The sequence below is a fragment of the Staurois parvus genome, unplaced genomic scaffold, assembly GCF_062004578.1.
Source record: "Staurois parvus isolate SC_StPar_1 unplaced genomic scaffold, SC_StPar_1.0 ptg001366l, whole genome shotgun sequence".
Lineage (NCBI taxonomy): Eukaryota > Metazoa > Chordata > Amphibia > Anura > Ranidae > Staurois > Staurois parvus.
This window is the reverse complement of record NW_028319162.1, coordinates 210,001-225,289: the sequence shown is the minus strand read 5'-3', so window position 1 is coordinate 225,289 and position 15,289 is coordinate 210,001. Positions and strand designations below refer to the sequence as shown.

The window sequence follows — 15,289 nt, the reverse complement described above, 5'->3', positions numbered from 1 at the left end:
GCTCAACAGTGACATTCCTAGCCCAGCAAAAACATTGTGAGCACAGTGAGGACCTCCTAAGCTCAGCAGATACATTCCTAGCCCAGTGAGGACATTCCTAGCCCAGCAAAAACATTGTGAGCTCATTGAGGACCTTGTGAGCACTGTGAGGACCTCCTAAGGTCAGCAGAGACATTCCTAGCCAAGTGAGGACATTCCTAGCCCAGCAAAAACCTTCTGAGCCCATTAGGAACCTTATGTGCCCAGTGGAGACCTTGTGAGCCCAGTGAGAACCTCCTCAGCTCATCAGGGACATTCCTAGGCCAGTGAGGATCTTGTGAGCCCAATGAGGACCTCATGAGCTCAGCATTCCTAGCCCAGTGAGGATATTCATATCTCAGTAAAAACCTATAAGAGCAAACTGAGGACCTTGTGAGCCCATTGAGGATTTTGTTGCGCAGTGAGGCCCTTGTGAGCCCAGTGAAGATCGCATGAGCCCAGCAAGGACCTCATGAGCTCAGCAGAGACATTCCTAACCCAGTGAGGAAATCATAGCCGAGTAAAAACTCCTTCCAAGCAAAGTGAGGACCTTGTGAGCCCCACTGAGGACCTTGTGAGCCCCATGGAGGGCATTGTGAGCCCCTTCAGAAAATTTTGAGCCCATAGAGGACTTTTTGAGACCAGTGATGAAACTGTTCTAATGCCTTGCCTGCTTGAAGCTAGTACAGCGTTTCCAGCAACCAGGCCTTCCAATTGGTTGACAAATGTTGAGAAATGTCTTTCTTTCTGAGCCAAGCGGATACAAGCACCACCCAACATCTTCGGCTGCGAATGCTGCTCTGGCCGCATTTCTGAGTGCAGAAGCTGCTTAATTATTAATTGCAAGACAACCTGAGGGCGGTATGTTGGGGCCATTGCAATGCTGGCCTGCCCATGTGTCTCTTACCTCCAGCCTTAACCGGAGACTTGGCCAGGCTCTCACCTGAGCTATAAACCTTTAAAACAACCATAACCTCACCTTTAACTGTATCCTTCACCCCACAATAATTAACCTTTAACTGCAAGCTAACCGTAAAACCAGTAACCCTAAAAATTGGACCTATCAGCTAAATCTTAACCCCTGACCTTTACCCCCGATGAACGCTACTGATCTTGTCCAGTAGTGCAACACTCAACAGAAAAATCCTTCTCTTCTGTGCTGAGACCTTCCAACATCCAGAAACTCACATTCTGCCTAATGCTGACTTACATTTTAAAAGAAGCAAGCAGCTACCCTTAAAAGAAACCCTCCACCCAGAAGTGAACTTTAGTCCTCTCAGTGTGGAAGTGGTGTCATTGACAAATCGCAGTGTTTTTTGGAAAGAAGGTCCACCAAGGTTGGGTTAATATCCGTGTGAAGATTGGAAATGTGCACAATGGGACCGATATAATAGCATTCAGTAAGAAGCAATGGTTTTTGTTGCAGCATGCAACAATTTTTTTTGCATTTTCTTCTGTCTGAACAAAATAATTCGATTCAGCCACTTTTTTTCTTTATGTATGTTTGACTCGTTATTGGAAAAAGGCGATGCATGGCCCTTTCCTTTGTTATTAAATATGTCCCTGTGATTCTGCACTGAAAGGCAGCCATTTCACTCCGGCATAAAAGGAACCCGTGCTGATGAAAATACAGAGGCTGCCAATGGTGATTTCCTTCTGAGCATGCTAGTTGCCTGGCTGTCTCGAATTTCCATGGTTTCTGAGCCACTGACCCCGAGCTAGCATGCAGCAAGTAAAGTCACAGTGAATTCAGACCTTTTCATCTGTGTCTTTCTATCAGGTCAACGATTGCAAGAGTATTAAGGCTGGTAGATCAGCATCTGTAGAGGGTATGAGGTGGAGGTGGTGGTAGGATGGCATTGGATTATTTTTGTTGGCTCTGTGGTGCAGAGGAAGAGCCACATGGGAGGAATCTACACTCCTGCTCTGCTATAAAGGTGACCTGTGGATGTAATGGAACCCCACCTGTGTAGCGTTGGTTTTCTGGGTGGGGAGATCCTCAAAGTGTTGTCAGAAGGCTTTTTGAATGTGCCTTTTTCATTAAAACAACCACATGGCCAACATTTTACATAGAATTTTGGGGCACAAACTTCTTCAGGACTGTGCACCAAACCATGGCTGCTACTTAACAGCATAGACTCTGCAAGATCCAGGGCACCAGTAAAACCAGTCAGCAATTGGACCAGAATTGGCAGACTTTCCAGAACTCTGAAGAAAGAGGTGCCCCAGGCTCCCTGCTCCCCCCCCTAAGAAAAAAATGTGTTGGCTCTACTTGCTTTCCTTTTACTTCTAGCTCTGTTTGAGTTTATTGGTCCCGTGGATCTTTTTGTGGGCTTGCAGACAATCTGTGCTTTGTTCTGTGGTTGCCTCTAGAAGCCAGCTTGTCCTCTGGCCACAGATTACCGCACAGACTGCTCCATTGAAAAGAAGAAAAATCGGCCACACTCAAGTAAGCTCCAATTGCAGTATTTTTAATAAGCAAAGCATTGACTGCATACAGTAATGTCTCCAACCCAAAACCAGCCTTCCTTGGTGCATTTCACCACGCCCTGGCTTGCTCACAAGGATAGGGGTGCAAACCAGGAGTGGTGAAACGCATCAAGGAAGGCTGGTTTTAGGTTGGAGACATCGCTGTATGGAGTCAACTTACTGAAAAGAAGAGCTAATTGGAGTGCAGGTGAATTTTTCCTATTGTCAATGAAGAGTGGAGACAGACTGTGCTGGCCGGCACACAGGTCGTTCCATGAGATGGCAGGCTTGAGCAGAGCTATGGATCCGTGTGTTTTTGTTCAAAGACTGCTCCAGTTAGCAACTGAACCCCAACTAGCATCATTTTCCAGGGCCCTGAAGAAGTAGGCACTCCAAAAACCCTCTGAAAACGTGTTGGCTGAACCTACATTTGTTTTATTAAACGAAAATAAATTGGATGCCTCCTCACATTCAAAAGCCCTCTGACTCTTTATGGTGCTCCTCACCCACCAAGCAGTGGACACAAGACAGCCAGGCAGCCAGCATTATCAAAAGGCAACGTCAGCTTTGGCAGACTTAATACTTCTCCAAGTACAGGTTGCCTTTGAATATTTATCTTCTAGAAATATATTTTCTTATATATTTCTTATTCCTGTCAGAGTTGGAGAAATTTTCTTGGTCTCAGTAGGAGAAGAAATGCTGAATAAGATGTACACCATATACTGGTACTCTGGGAATAACATTCATCAAATGTCTCCAGTGCTATTAATACTGTGATCACAAGGGTTCAGCAAATCAAAGGCTTAGTAACTAGCGGCTTTTCAGCTGGTATGGAACTACAAGTCCCAGAGGGTCATGAGGCATGCTGGGATTTGTAGTTCTTCACCTGCTGGTGGGCCGCTTTGTGTTTAAGCTGGGATGAAATGCCGAAGACCCTAGAAAGATGAGGGAGTCTCCGGTATAACATTCTCTGGCAGCATGCGGTATCATAATGTTGGCAGCTACAGTAAAGTCCTGTAACGCACAGCATCCAATCACATTGGATCTTTGTTGCACACTTATGGGGGTTACAGGATTTTCAAGCTGTAAATTGGGAACAATCCACAGGGTGCTGTAATGGGTGCGGACAGCATTCCCTATCTCTATATTGTATGTATATAGGTGATTCTGTCTACTGTATGTCATTAGGCTTAGTAACTTGTGGCTTTTCAGCTGCTGTGGAACTGCAAGTCCTAGAGGGTCATGAGGCATGCTGGGATTTGTAGTTCTTCACCTGCTGGAGGGTCACTTTGTGTTTCAGCTGGGATGAAATGCCGAAGACCCTCGAAAGATGAGGGAGTCTCCGGTATAACATTCTCTGGCAGCATGCAATACCATGTAGTTGGCAGCTACAGTAAAGTCCTGTAACGCACAGCATCCAATCACATTGGATCTTTGTTGCACACTTATGAGGGTTACAGGATTTTCAAGCTGTAAATTGGGAACAATCCCCAGGGTGCTGTAATGGGTGCGGACAGCATTCCCTATCTCTATATTGTATGTATATAGGTGATTCTGTCTACTGTATGTCATTAGGCTTAGTAACTTGTGGCTTTTCAGCTGCTGTGGAACTGCAAGTTCTAGAGGGTCATGAGGCATGCTGGGATTTGTAGTTCTTCACCTGCTGGAGGGCCGCTTTGTGCTTCAGCTGGGATGAAATGCCGAAGACCCTCGAAAGATGAGGGAGTCTCCGGTATAACATTCTCTGGCAGCATGCAGTACCATGTAGTTGGCAGCTACAGTAAAGTCCTGTAACGCACAGCATCCAATCACATTGGATCTTTGTTGCACACTTATGGGGGTTACAGGATTTTCAAGCTGTAAATTGGGAACAATCCCCAGGTGCTGTAATGGGTGCGGACAGCATCCCCGACTGTATATTGTATGTACATTGGTGATTCTCTACTGTACATCATTACATATGGTCTGCTTTGGATGGGTTAAAGCATTCGGTTTGGTGTTCATAACTGCTAACACTGCATGATGTGTGGCTGAAAATGTTTTCAGATGTTCTTTATTAGGAACCTGCCCTGTGTGGACGCCGGCCTAGCTGCCCCTCTCATTTCAGTTCTGCCATTTGATTGGTGCGTTTTTTGGTACAACAGGAAGTCATGTTCTTGGCACACTCTCCGCATGAGGAAACGGGACGGCAAGGAGCCGAACGGCCAGTGTAAAAGCGTGGAGGGTCTGGGCAGCAAGGTGAAAGTGAGTAAGGCGCTAGATCACTACACGGCGCTCGTCCTGCAAGGGTGCAGGTGTTATCGCATTTCTGTTTTTGTTTTTTTTTTTCCTCTTATTTAATTTCTGCAGGAGTTTGCATGGCGCTCATCTGGCACTATTGTTTAATTTGATATTTTGCATCCGGTACGAGCAGCCACCTCCACTCTGCATGCCGATCAGCCTGTCCGCTGACATCCCGGGATTAACCTTGAGGTCTCTAGATGACTCTTAGCCAAAATGTTGTGATACGCGATGGTCCCTTCATATTTATTTCCCAATAAATGATTATGTAAATCTAAGATGAGTTTCTAAGAGTTGGGCACAGATTTTTGCTGATTTATATATAGATAGTTAATAAAATCAATCCTTAATAAATACAAATATATATGAAGACCACTGATGGCCCTCCAGCCGACAATTGCCAGGCAAAATTATAGATCTCATGTTTTCTGAAGTAAATGATCAAAATAAAGATGTTTTCGCTTTAAACATCCAACGGAAGTTCTCCGATTCCCAAAACACGTTCTGGACCTGGAGCGGTGACTCTGTTGAGGTTGAAGAGGCAGGCCTGCCCCCTCCGGTACCTCGAATGTGGTTTGGGGGTTTGAGAGTGGCAGCTTTTCTTTGAAGCTTCTCACAAAACCGTATTGAGTGTTATATTTTTTTTTTTACAAATGCAGTTCTTAAAGTGTATCTAAACCCAAGCACTCTGCAGCTCATTGGTCTTTGGATGTGGTGGCTGCCTTACTTTTCCTTTTTTTTTTTTTTGGCTTTTTTTTTTCCTTTCTTCCCCTGATAATCCTGCCAGTAATACACATCCTGTTCTAGGGTGACGACCCTCAGTTACTGTACTGTATCTATGGAGGAACATCTTCGTCACCCTTGGACAGGAATACAAAACACCTTGAGCCTCCTCACTTCCATACATAGATCGGCGTTCTTTAGTAGTAGTTAGGAAGGAGTTGTTTGAATTATAAAGCGGGTATTCAGTCACTTTCTGGCTTACTATGTGTTAAGTCCAACGAGGTGCATGCGATTTCATGCACTTGTCTCTCTTATTTACAACTGACAGTTCTACTAAGTGCTGGGAGTACAGCTATTGCTGTACTCCCGGCGCTCTGACAGGTGAGATGCTGCTTTCTCACACAACAGCTGCTCTGCCTGCCCTTTCCCTCTGCTGTCCATTCACAGAGCAGCTCTGTCCTGTCCACATGGTATGGCTATCCACATAGGAGCACTGTACCTCCAACAGGCTCCGCCTCTGGTAGACTTCAATGGGAAACCGCCTCCCGTAGACTTCAATGGGAAACCGCCTCCCGTAGACTTCAATGGGAAACCGCCTCCCGTAGGCTTCAAAGGGAAACCGCCTCCCATAGACTGCAACGGGAAACCGCCTCCCGTAGGCTTCAAAGGGAAACCGCCTCCCGTAGGCTTCAAAGGGAAACCGCCTCCCGTAGGCTTCAAAGGGAAACCGCCTCCCGTAGGCTTCGATGGGAAACCCGCCTCCCGTAGACTGCGACGGGAAACCGCCTCCCGTAGGCTGCGACGGGAAACCGCCTCCCGTAGACTGCGACGGGAAACCGCCTCCCGTAGGCTTCAAAGGGAAACCGCCTCCCGTAGGCTTCAAAGGGAAACCGCCTCCCGTAGGCTTCAAAGGGAAACCGCCTCCCGTAGGCTTCAAAGGGAAACCGCCTCCCGTAGGCTTCAAAGGGAAACCGCCTCCCGTAGGCTTCAAAGGGAAACCGCCTCCCGTAGGCTTCAAAGGGAAACCGCCTCCCGTAGGCTTCAAAGGGAAACCGCCTCCCGTAGGCTTCGATGGGAAACCGCCTTCCGTAGACTTTGATGGGAAACCACCTCCCATAGGCTTCGATGGGAAACCCGCCTCCCGTAGACTTCCATGGGAAACCGCCTCCCGTGGGCTTCAAAGGGAAACCACCTCCCGTAGACTGCGACGGGAAACCGCCTTCCGTAGACTGCGACGGGAAACCGCCTCCCGTAGGCTGCGACGGGAAAGCGCCTCCCGTAGGCTTCGACGGGAAGCCGCCTTCCGTAGACTTCAGTGGGAAACCGCCTCCCGTAGACTCCAATAGGAAACCGCCTCCCGTAGACTTCAATGGAAAAACCGCCTCCCGTAGACTTCAATGGGAAACCGCCTCCCGTAGACTTCAATGGGAAATCGTGCCCCATAGACTTCAATAGCAAAAATTCCTGTCACTTGCAATCCTATGAGAACATTTATCTCCACATGCCACTCTACTCTATCACTTGTGAGTCTGGAATGCACCGCTACAGACAGGACCCTGTTCATAATGACACTCAAAATGCAATGCGTGTGGATGGCATCCGTGTGAACCTCCTCAATAGGAACACATAATATCCAGCCTGTCATGCGAATCTGTGAGTTTCAAAACAAATCCAGAATCACATACATGTGTGAACCAGGGCGGCTCCATTCACACCTGAGCATTTCGGGATTGCAGCAGAATCGCTGGTTCAGTTGCCTTTTTTTTTTTTCAATGGCTTCTAAAACGTGGTGCTGCTTTGCCGTGATTGTCGTGTGGCAAATTGCATCGCGTGAAGTCCTGGGCACTGACAACCCACACTTTTAGCTGCTTCCTAGATTCAAAGGAAATTCAAGCCCTGAAAAGGACTCTTGATTTCTGGCAGGATCAGCAGCTATTTTGCAGAAAATGTGCTTCAAAATGAAAACTAATGCAGCCACCACATCTAAGGCCTGGGCAGCTGCAATATATTACAATGTTGTTTTTAGGTTTAGACATCCTTTAAGTTCTCCATCAGGGGTGTAAGGTAAGGCGCAACGGGAAGGGTTGTCTCCAGGTATCAGGTGTAGATTATCCTTTGTACCTGGTCTTCATGTCTGCATCACTTGTCATTCTCTGTCCCCTCCATGTCCCCAGAAACGTGCTGTTCAGTCCATGTCACTGTGCCGCAGATTATCACCCGGTCCCACCTCGACCTGGGCCTCCATATTCCTCCTCATGTGTATGTCCTCCACTAACTGCCGCCTGTTGAAGTGAAGAGCTTGTTTGTCATTCTGAATTGTGTCCCAGACTCCAAACATTCCATTAACTGTCCTGCGCATGTGCTTGTATGTGAGCGTGTCTGTGTGCTGGGTGCATGGGATGCGGCTCCACCTGTTTACTGCTTGTTCCTCCAGAGTCCTCTCCGTTCCATACTGCCACCTCTGCAGCATTCAGCTGTGCATGCAAAGCATCATGTTTGTTCCAGCCAATCCCGACTTCTCTCATCATGGAATGAAAAAAATGGAATACGGGCCAGCAATGCATTTCTCACCTTCCCTGCAGAAAGTTACATAAAAAAAAAAGGACTTGTAATTGATGGAGCTTAATATTGCCCTCCATTCCCCTTGATCTGTCCTTTCGGCTCGTAGAGTAAGGCCCACCTCTAAACCACCAGTGCGCATTGTCGCATTTTACCATCTGGCCACCTAGATCTGATGAGATAAATACTTGCATAGTTACATAGTTAGTTTGCCTGAAAAAAGACAAAAGTCCATCCAGTTCAACCATTAAAAAAAAAAGTTATAATCCTACACCCACAGTTGATCCAGAGGAAGGCAAAAAGTCCAGCAAAGCACGATCCAATTTGGGGAAAAAATTCCTTCCTGATCCCCCGAGAGGCAATCGGATATTCCCTGGATCAACTTTCCCTATAAATGTTATATCCAGTTATATTCTGTGTATCCAAGAAAGAATCCAGGACTTTCCTACAGCAATCCACTGAGCTGGCCACAACCAACTCTTGAGGGAGTCTGTTCCATACTCTCAATGCCACCATGTTTTACACCATCTACAATTATCCTAACTTAAAGTCCAGAAGAACGTTCCCCTAAAATTCTCAACTTGATGACATCTAGGAAGTCCATAGCACCAAAAATGGGAAAATGTGGTCAAACCAACAATGGATCTTGGCCAATGAATGGCATCAACCTACCCAAGAGTGAATCCAATGGTGAAGAACCGTTGATATCTACGATGGAAATATGCCCTCAACCCAAATATTTAGCTGGTCTAATATCAGGAAATTGGGGGAACATTTGTCAGACACAAAAGCCAATATTGTCCTGCTCTAAGCTGATTGGAGGTCACTTGGGAGCCCACAATGTGCCCCTTTCCGAGTGCCCATTACAGACATCTTTTTGTTAGATGATGACATCTAGGAAGTCCATAGCACCAAAAACGGGAAAATGTGCTCAAACCAACCATGGATCTTGGCCAATGAATGGCATCAACCTACCAAAGAGTGAATCCAATGGTGGAGAACCGTTGATATCTACGATGTAAATATGCCCTCAACCCAAATAATTAGCTGGTCTAATATCAGGAAATTGTGGAAACATTTGTCTGACACGTAACCCAATATTGTCCTGCTCTAAGCTGATTGGAGGTCACTTGGGAGCCCACAATGTGCCCCTTCCGAGTGCCCATTACAGACAGATCTTTTTGTTAGCAGTCCCACGCTGATCTATATTCAGACAAAACCAACGTGTAATAAAAGAAACCGCGGTAGTGGTGTATCCAATATTTATGAAGAAAACAGCTGTAGACACGCTAGGCGACATCAACTTTGGCCAACAATGTCTAAGGAACAAAGTGCTGTGCACCAAAAAGATAGTAAAAAAAGACCCCCTCCCCAAAAGTCCACTCTTATACTTCAAAGTCCACATATTCTCTGCACTCCACTTTAGAAATGGCGCGGTGCATCCCTCACCAGTGACACCAGCCTCCACCATTTGTAAAGGCTTACCAGAAGTGTCTAACCCTCTAATAGGTCCTACATCGCATGAACCAACAATCATGGCGCTCTACAGAGGTCATCACTTGGTTGCAGGCTGAGCTTAGGAATTCTTCCTAATGATGTTCTGTTGTTTTTACAAACAAGACCCCCACCACCCCCCCAAAAAAAATTGGAATATTCCTCTTCCAGAACACTTCTGGTGGCTAACTCTGGTTGCAAACCACCATACCCGTGGACTCAAAGGAGACCCATGCTCCACGTAGTGTAAATCAGTCCTCGTCGTTTTATTAAAACTAAAAATGCACTCGCATGTATAAAGATAAAAACAGCACTGTACAAACACACCGGCCAAATTCCGCCTTGGGGACACTTCTAGTGCGCGATGACGTCACATACGTGGCTCTGCCCTGACGTGTTTTGTCAAAAATGACATTCTCAAAGGGCCAAAAACCCTAACTCTAACCGTTTTTTGGCCCTTTTGAACTCAGTGCAAGGATAGCGGGAGCCTCTCATCGTGGGCACAACAGGTCTACAGGCCCAGAAACTCAGTGCGGGGACACTAGGATCATCTCATAATGGGCACAGCGGGTGTATAGACCTGGGAACTCCACGCATGGATGGTGGTATCTCATAATGGGCACAACAGGTGTACAGACCCAGAAACTCAGTGCAGGGACACTGGGATCCCCTCATAATGGGCACAGCGGGTGTACAGACTCAGGAAATCAGTGCAGGGATAGTGAGAATCCATCATAATGGGCACAGCAGGTGTATAGACCTGGGAACTCCACGCGTGGATGGTATCTCCTCATATTGGGCACAGCGGGTGTACAGACCCAGGAACTCAGTGCAGGGATAGTGGGAACCCCTCATCGTGGCCACAATGGGTGTACAGGCCCAAAAATTCAGTGCAGGGACACAGATCCCTTCATAATGGGCACAGCAGGTGTACAGACTCAGGAACTCAGTGCAAGGATAGTGAGAATACCTCATAATGGGCACAGCGGGTGTACAGACCCGGGAACTCAACACATGGATGGTAGTATCTCCTCATAATGGGCACAGCAGGTGTACAGACCCAGGAACTCAGCACAGAGATGGTAGGAATCCCTCATAATGGGCACAGCGGGGGTACAGACCCGGGAACTCAGCACAGGGATGATGGGAATCCCTCATAATGGGCACAGCGGGTGTATAGACCTGGAAACTCCACACATGGATGGTGATATCTCCTCATAATGGGCACAGCTGGTGTACAGACCCAGGAATTCAATGCATTGATGCTTGGTGGGAACCCCTCATAATGGTAACAGCGGGTGTACAGACCCAAGAACTCAACACAAGGATGGTGGGAACCCCTCATAATGAGCACAGCAGGTGTGCAGACCCAGGAACTTGGCACAGGGATGGTGGGAGTTTTTCAGTCTAGTCTGGTGAGCCTTTCATATTTTGCTGCATCAAAATCCACCAACCCAGTTCATGTGTCCAGTATAAAAATGTCCTCAGACAAGAAACATCTATTACCCCTTGGCTCCCTAGCACTGAGCTCTGACCAGCAGCACCCCCGACCCAGAAGAAAATCCAAGCAATATTTTCCATCCATTCATCCACAATTCTCACCATGTCATATTGCCAACCTAACCATGTTCCCATCCAGAAATAATGTCTGTTTCCTTGGCCTGGATGTCTGACGTGTCTTAGGCCACCCTGATATCTCAGTATCTACTCTACAAAATGTTCTCACTGCCATAAAATCATTTTCTAGCATATATATATATACAGTATATACACTCAACGGCCACTTTATTAGGTCCACCTGTTCAATGGCTTGGTAACACAAATCGCTAATCAGCCAATCACATGGCAGCAACTCCATGCATTTAGGCATCTAGACGTGGTGAGGACGACTTTCTGAAGTTCAAACCGAGCAGAAAGGGGAGTTAAGTGACTTTGAACGTGGCATGGTTGTTGGTGCCGGATGGGCTGGTCTGAGTATTTAAAAAGCTGCTGATCTGGTATTTTCCCGCACAACCATCTCTAGGGATTACAGAGAATGGTCCGAAAAAGAGAAAATATCCAGTGAGCGGCAGTTGTGTGGAGGAAAATGCCTTGTTGGTGTCAGAGGTCAGAGGAGAATGGACAGACTGGTTCCAGATGATAGAAAGGCAACAGTAACTCCAATAACCACTCGTTACAACCAAGGTATGCCGAATACCATCTCTAAACACACAACACGTCCAACCTTGAAGCAGATGGGCTTCATCAGCAGAAAATTGCATCGGGTGCCACTCCTGTCAGCTAAGAACCGGAAATGGAGGCTACAATTCGCACAGGCTCACCAAAATTGGACAACAAAAGATTGGAAGAACGTTGCCTGGTCTGATGAGTCTGGATTTCAGCTGCGACATTCAGATGGTAGGGTCAGAATTTGGCGTAAACAACATGAAAGCATGGATCCATCCTGCCTGGTATCAATGGTTCAGGCTGGTGGTGGTGTCATGGTGTGGTGGATCTATCCTGCCTGGTATCAACGGTTCAGGCTGGTGGTGGTGTCATGGTGTGGTGGATCCATCCTGCCTGGTATCAATGGTTCATCCTGGTGGTGGTGTTATGGTGTGGTGGATCCATCCTGCCTTGTATCAACGGTTCAGGCTGGTGGTGGCGGTGTCATGGTGTGGTGGATCCATCCTGCCTTGTATCAATGGTTCAGGCTAGTGGTGGTGATGTCATGGTGTGAGGGATCCATCCTGCCTTGTATCAACGGTTCAGGCTGGTGGTGGTTGTGTCATGGTGTGGTGGATCCATCCTGCTTTGTATCAATGGTTCAGGTTGGTGGTGTCATGATGTGGTGGATCCATCCTGCCTTGTATCAATGGTTCAGACTGGTGGTGGTGTCATGGTATGGTGGATCTATCCTGCCATGTATCAACGGTTCAGGCCGGTGGTTGTGGTGTCATGGTATGGTGGATCCATCCTGCCTTGTATCCACGGTTCAGGCTAGTGGTGGTGGTATCATGGTGTGGTGGATCCATCCTGCCTTGGATCAATGGTTCAGGCTGGTAGTTTCATGGTGTGGTGGATCCATCCTGCCTTGGATCAATGGTTCAGGCTGGTGGTTTCATGGTGTGGGGGAGATTTTCTTGGCACACTTTGGGCCCCTTAGTACCAATTGAGCATTTTTTACATGCCATGGCCTACCCGAGTATTGTTGCTGACCATGTCCATCCCTCTGACTCCAGTGTCCCCATCTTCTGATGGCTCCTTCCAGCAGGACAATGCTCCATGTCACAAAGCTCCAATCATCTCCAACTGGTTTCTGGAACATGACAATGAGGTCACTGGACTCCAATGGCCTCCACAGTCACCAGATCTCCATCCAATAGAGCACCACAAAGAATGAAGGCAAAAGGGGGTCCAACCCAGTACTAGCAAGGTGGACCTCATAAAGTGGACGGTGAGTGTATAATGAGGCAACGAGTTTTCCACTGCAGGATGAAAGAGTTTCCTTGTCCAGAGTCGAAACTGAGACTCCAGCCAAGGTCATCAGTCCAATACTGACTCTTCTCTCTTCTTCCTCTTGGTCACCACGGTACCAAATTCCCAGCCAGGGAATGGCGCGGACTCCTATATATTTCATATCAAATTGTGAAACGTATCATTCTGCAGTGCATTCAGAGAATATTTGGGAAACATCTAATGCTAAATTTTAAAATTGCTGATTGTCTAACGTTGAGGAGCACATTTTTGGAATTGGTAGAGCTTAGAGGTCTATGTGTAAAAATTAAAAATCCTGAAAATGTCCAAAGCCAACAATGATCGCCGCAGTGTTTGGAATAAAATGATCTCCTATAGTCCTCAGCTTCATCTAGCAGCTGGACTGCAGGATTTTTCTGAGGGACCAATAGATGGAGCTGGCTATCGTGGAGATAATCACATTACAAACAATATGGCGGTCATTTGTGGTGCAAATGCTTAAGGCATCCAGACAGCCATTTTTTTTCCATACGTAGACCCAGGGCTTTTTTTTCAGCTGGAACTTGGTGGATCTCCGTTCCACCCCCTCTGGCTTGGGCCCTCTGCTCCCTACTCATCACTATCACTTGTAATGACAGAAGTTCAACTTCTGTGTCTACAAGTGGCATCTTGTCTCCCAACGACTCCCGCAGAGCTGATGTCCTGAGGGGCTCCCGCAGAGCTGATGTCCTGAGGGGCTCCCGCAGAGCTGATGTCCTGAGGGGCTCCCGCAGAGCTGATGTCCTGAGGGGCTCCCGCAGAGCTGATGTCCTGAGGGGCTCCCGCAGAGCTGATGTCCTGAGGGGCTCCCGCAGAGCTGATGTCCTGAGGGGCTCCCGCAGAGCTGATGTCCTGAGGGGCTCCCGCAGATCTAATGTCCTGAGGGGCTCCCGCAGATCTAATGTCCTGAGCGGCTCCCGCAGATCCCATGTCCTGAGCGGCTCCCGCAGATCCCATGTCCTGAGGGGCTCCCGCAGATCCCATGTCCTGAGGGGCTCCCGCAGATCCCATGTCCTGAGGGGCTCCCGCAGATCCCATGTCCTGAGGGGCTCCCGCAGATCCCATGTCCTGAGGGGCTCCCGCAGATCCCATGTCCTGAGGGGCTCCCGCAGATCCCATGTCCTGAGGGGCTCCCGCAGATCCCATGTCCTGAGGGGCTCCCGCAGATCCCATGTCCTGAGGGGCTCCCGCAGATCCCATGTCCTGGGGGGCTCCCGCAGATCCCTTGTCCTGGGGGGCTCCCGCAGATCCCTTGTCCTGGGGGGCTCCCGCAGATCTCATGTCCTGAGGGGCTCCCGCAGATCTCATGTCCTGAACGGCTCCCACTGAGTTCAGGATGGGGACAAGGGTGATGCAGGGGCCCGGGGAGCAGTGTGGCTACCGACACCCCCACTGGATGATCTCCCTGCAAGTGAGAGAGGCTCCCTGAACTCTGCACTCTGTATCTACAGTGTGCTGGGAGGTACTAGAGCCGGCTGGGTGCTTCAGTTTAATACAGAAACAAAAGTAAGATGGTGGAGCTTTTTTTGGGGGGGAGAGGGGGGGAAGTTGGAGGAAGGTGGGGATACATGCAGAGGTCAGAGCTGAAGAGGGGTGAAAGTAATATGTGGATGGGGAATGCAAAGGTAAGCAGCTGTAGAAGAAGGCTGAACTCTGCACTCTGTATGCAGCGCACCCCTGAACTCTGCACTCTGTATGCAGCGCACCCCTGAACTCTGTATGCAGCGCACCCCTGAACTCTGCACTCTGTATGCAGCGCACCCCTGAACTCTGCACTCTGTATGCAGCGCACCCATGAACTCTGCACTCTGTATGCAGCGCACCCCTGAACTCTGCACTCTGTATGCAGCGCACCCCTGAACTCTGTATGCAGCGCACCCCTGAACTCTGCACTCTGTATGCAGCGCACCCCTGAACTCTGCACTCTGTATGCAGCGCACCCCTGAACTCTGCACTCTGTATGCAGCGCACCCATGAACTCTGCACTCTGTATGCAGCGCACCCATGAACTCTGCACTCTGTATGCAGCGCACCCCTGAACTCTGCACTCTGTATGCAGCGCACCCCTGAACTCTGCACTCTGTATGCAGCGCACCCCTGAACTCTGTATGTAGCACACCCCTGAACTCTGTATGCAGCACACCCCTGAACTCTGCACTCTGTATGCAGCGCACCCCTGAACTCTGTATGTAGCACACCCCTGAACTCTGCACTCTGTATGTAGCGCACCCCTGAACTCTGCACTCTGTAT

At 48.4% G+C, this 15,289-nt stretch overlaps 1 protein-coding gene across 1 annotated transcript in view; it reads left to right on the top strand.

Moving 5' to 3' along the window:
- Positions 1 to 15,289, top strand: part of LOC149436375 (kalirin-like) — a 144,974-nt gene that overhangs the window by 91,234 nt on the left and 38,451 nt on the right. The window contains exon 17 of the mRNA XM_089661682.1: positions 4,632 to 4,731. Within this exon, the coding sequence (XP_089517808.1) occupies positions 4,632 to 4,731 (100 nt within the window). The remainder of the gene's footprint in view (positions 1 to 4,631; positions 4,732 to 15,289) is intronic.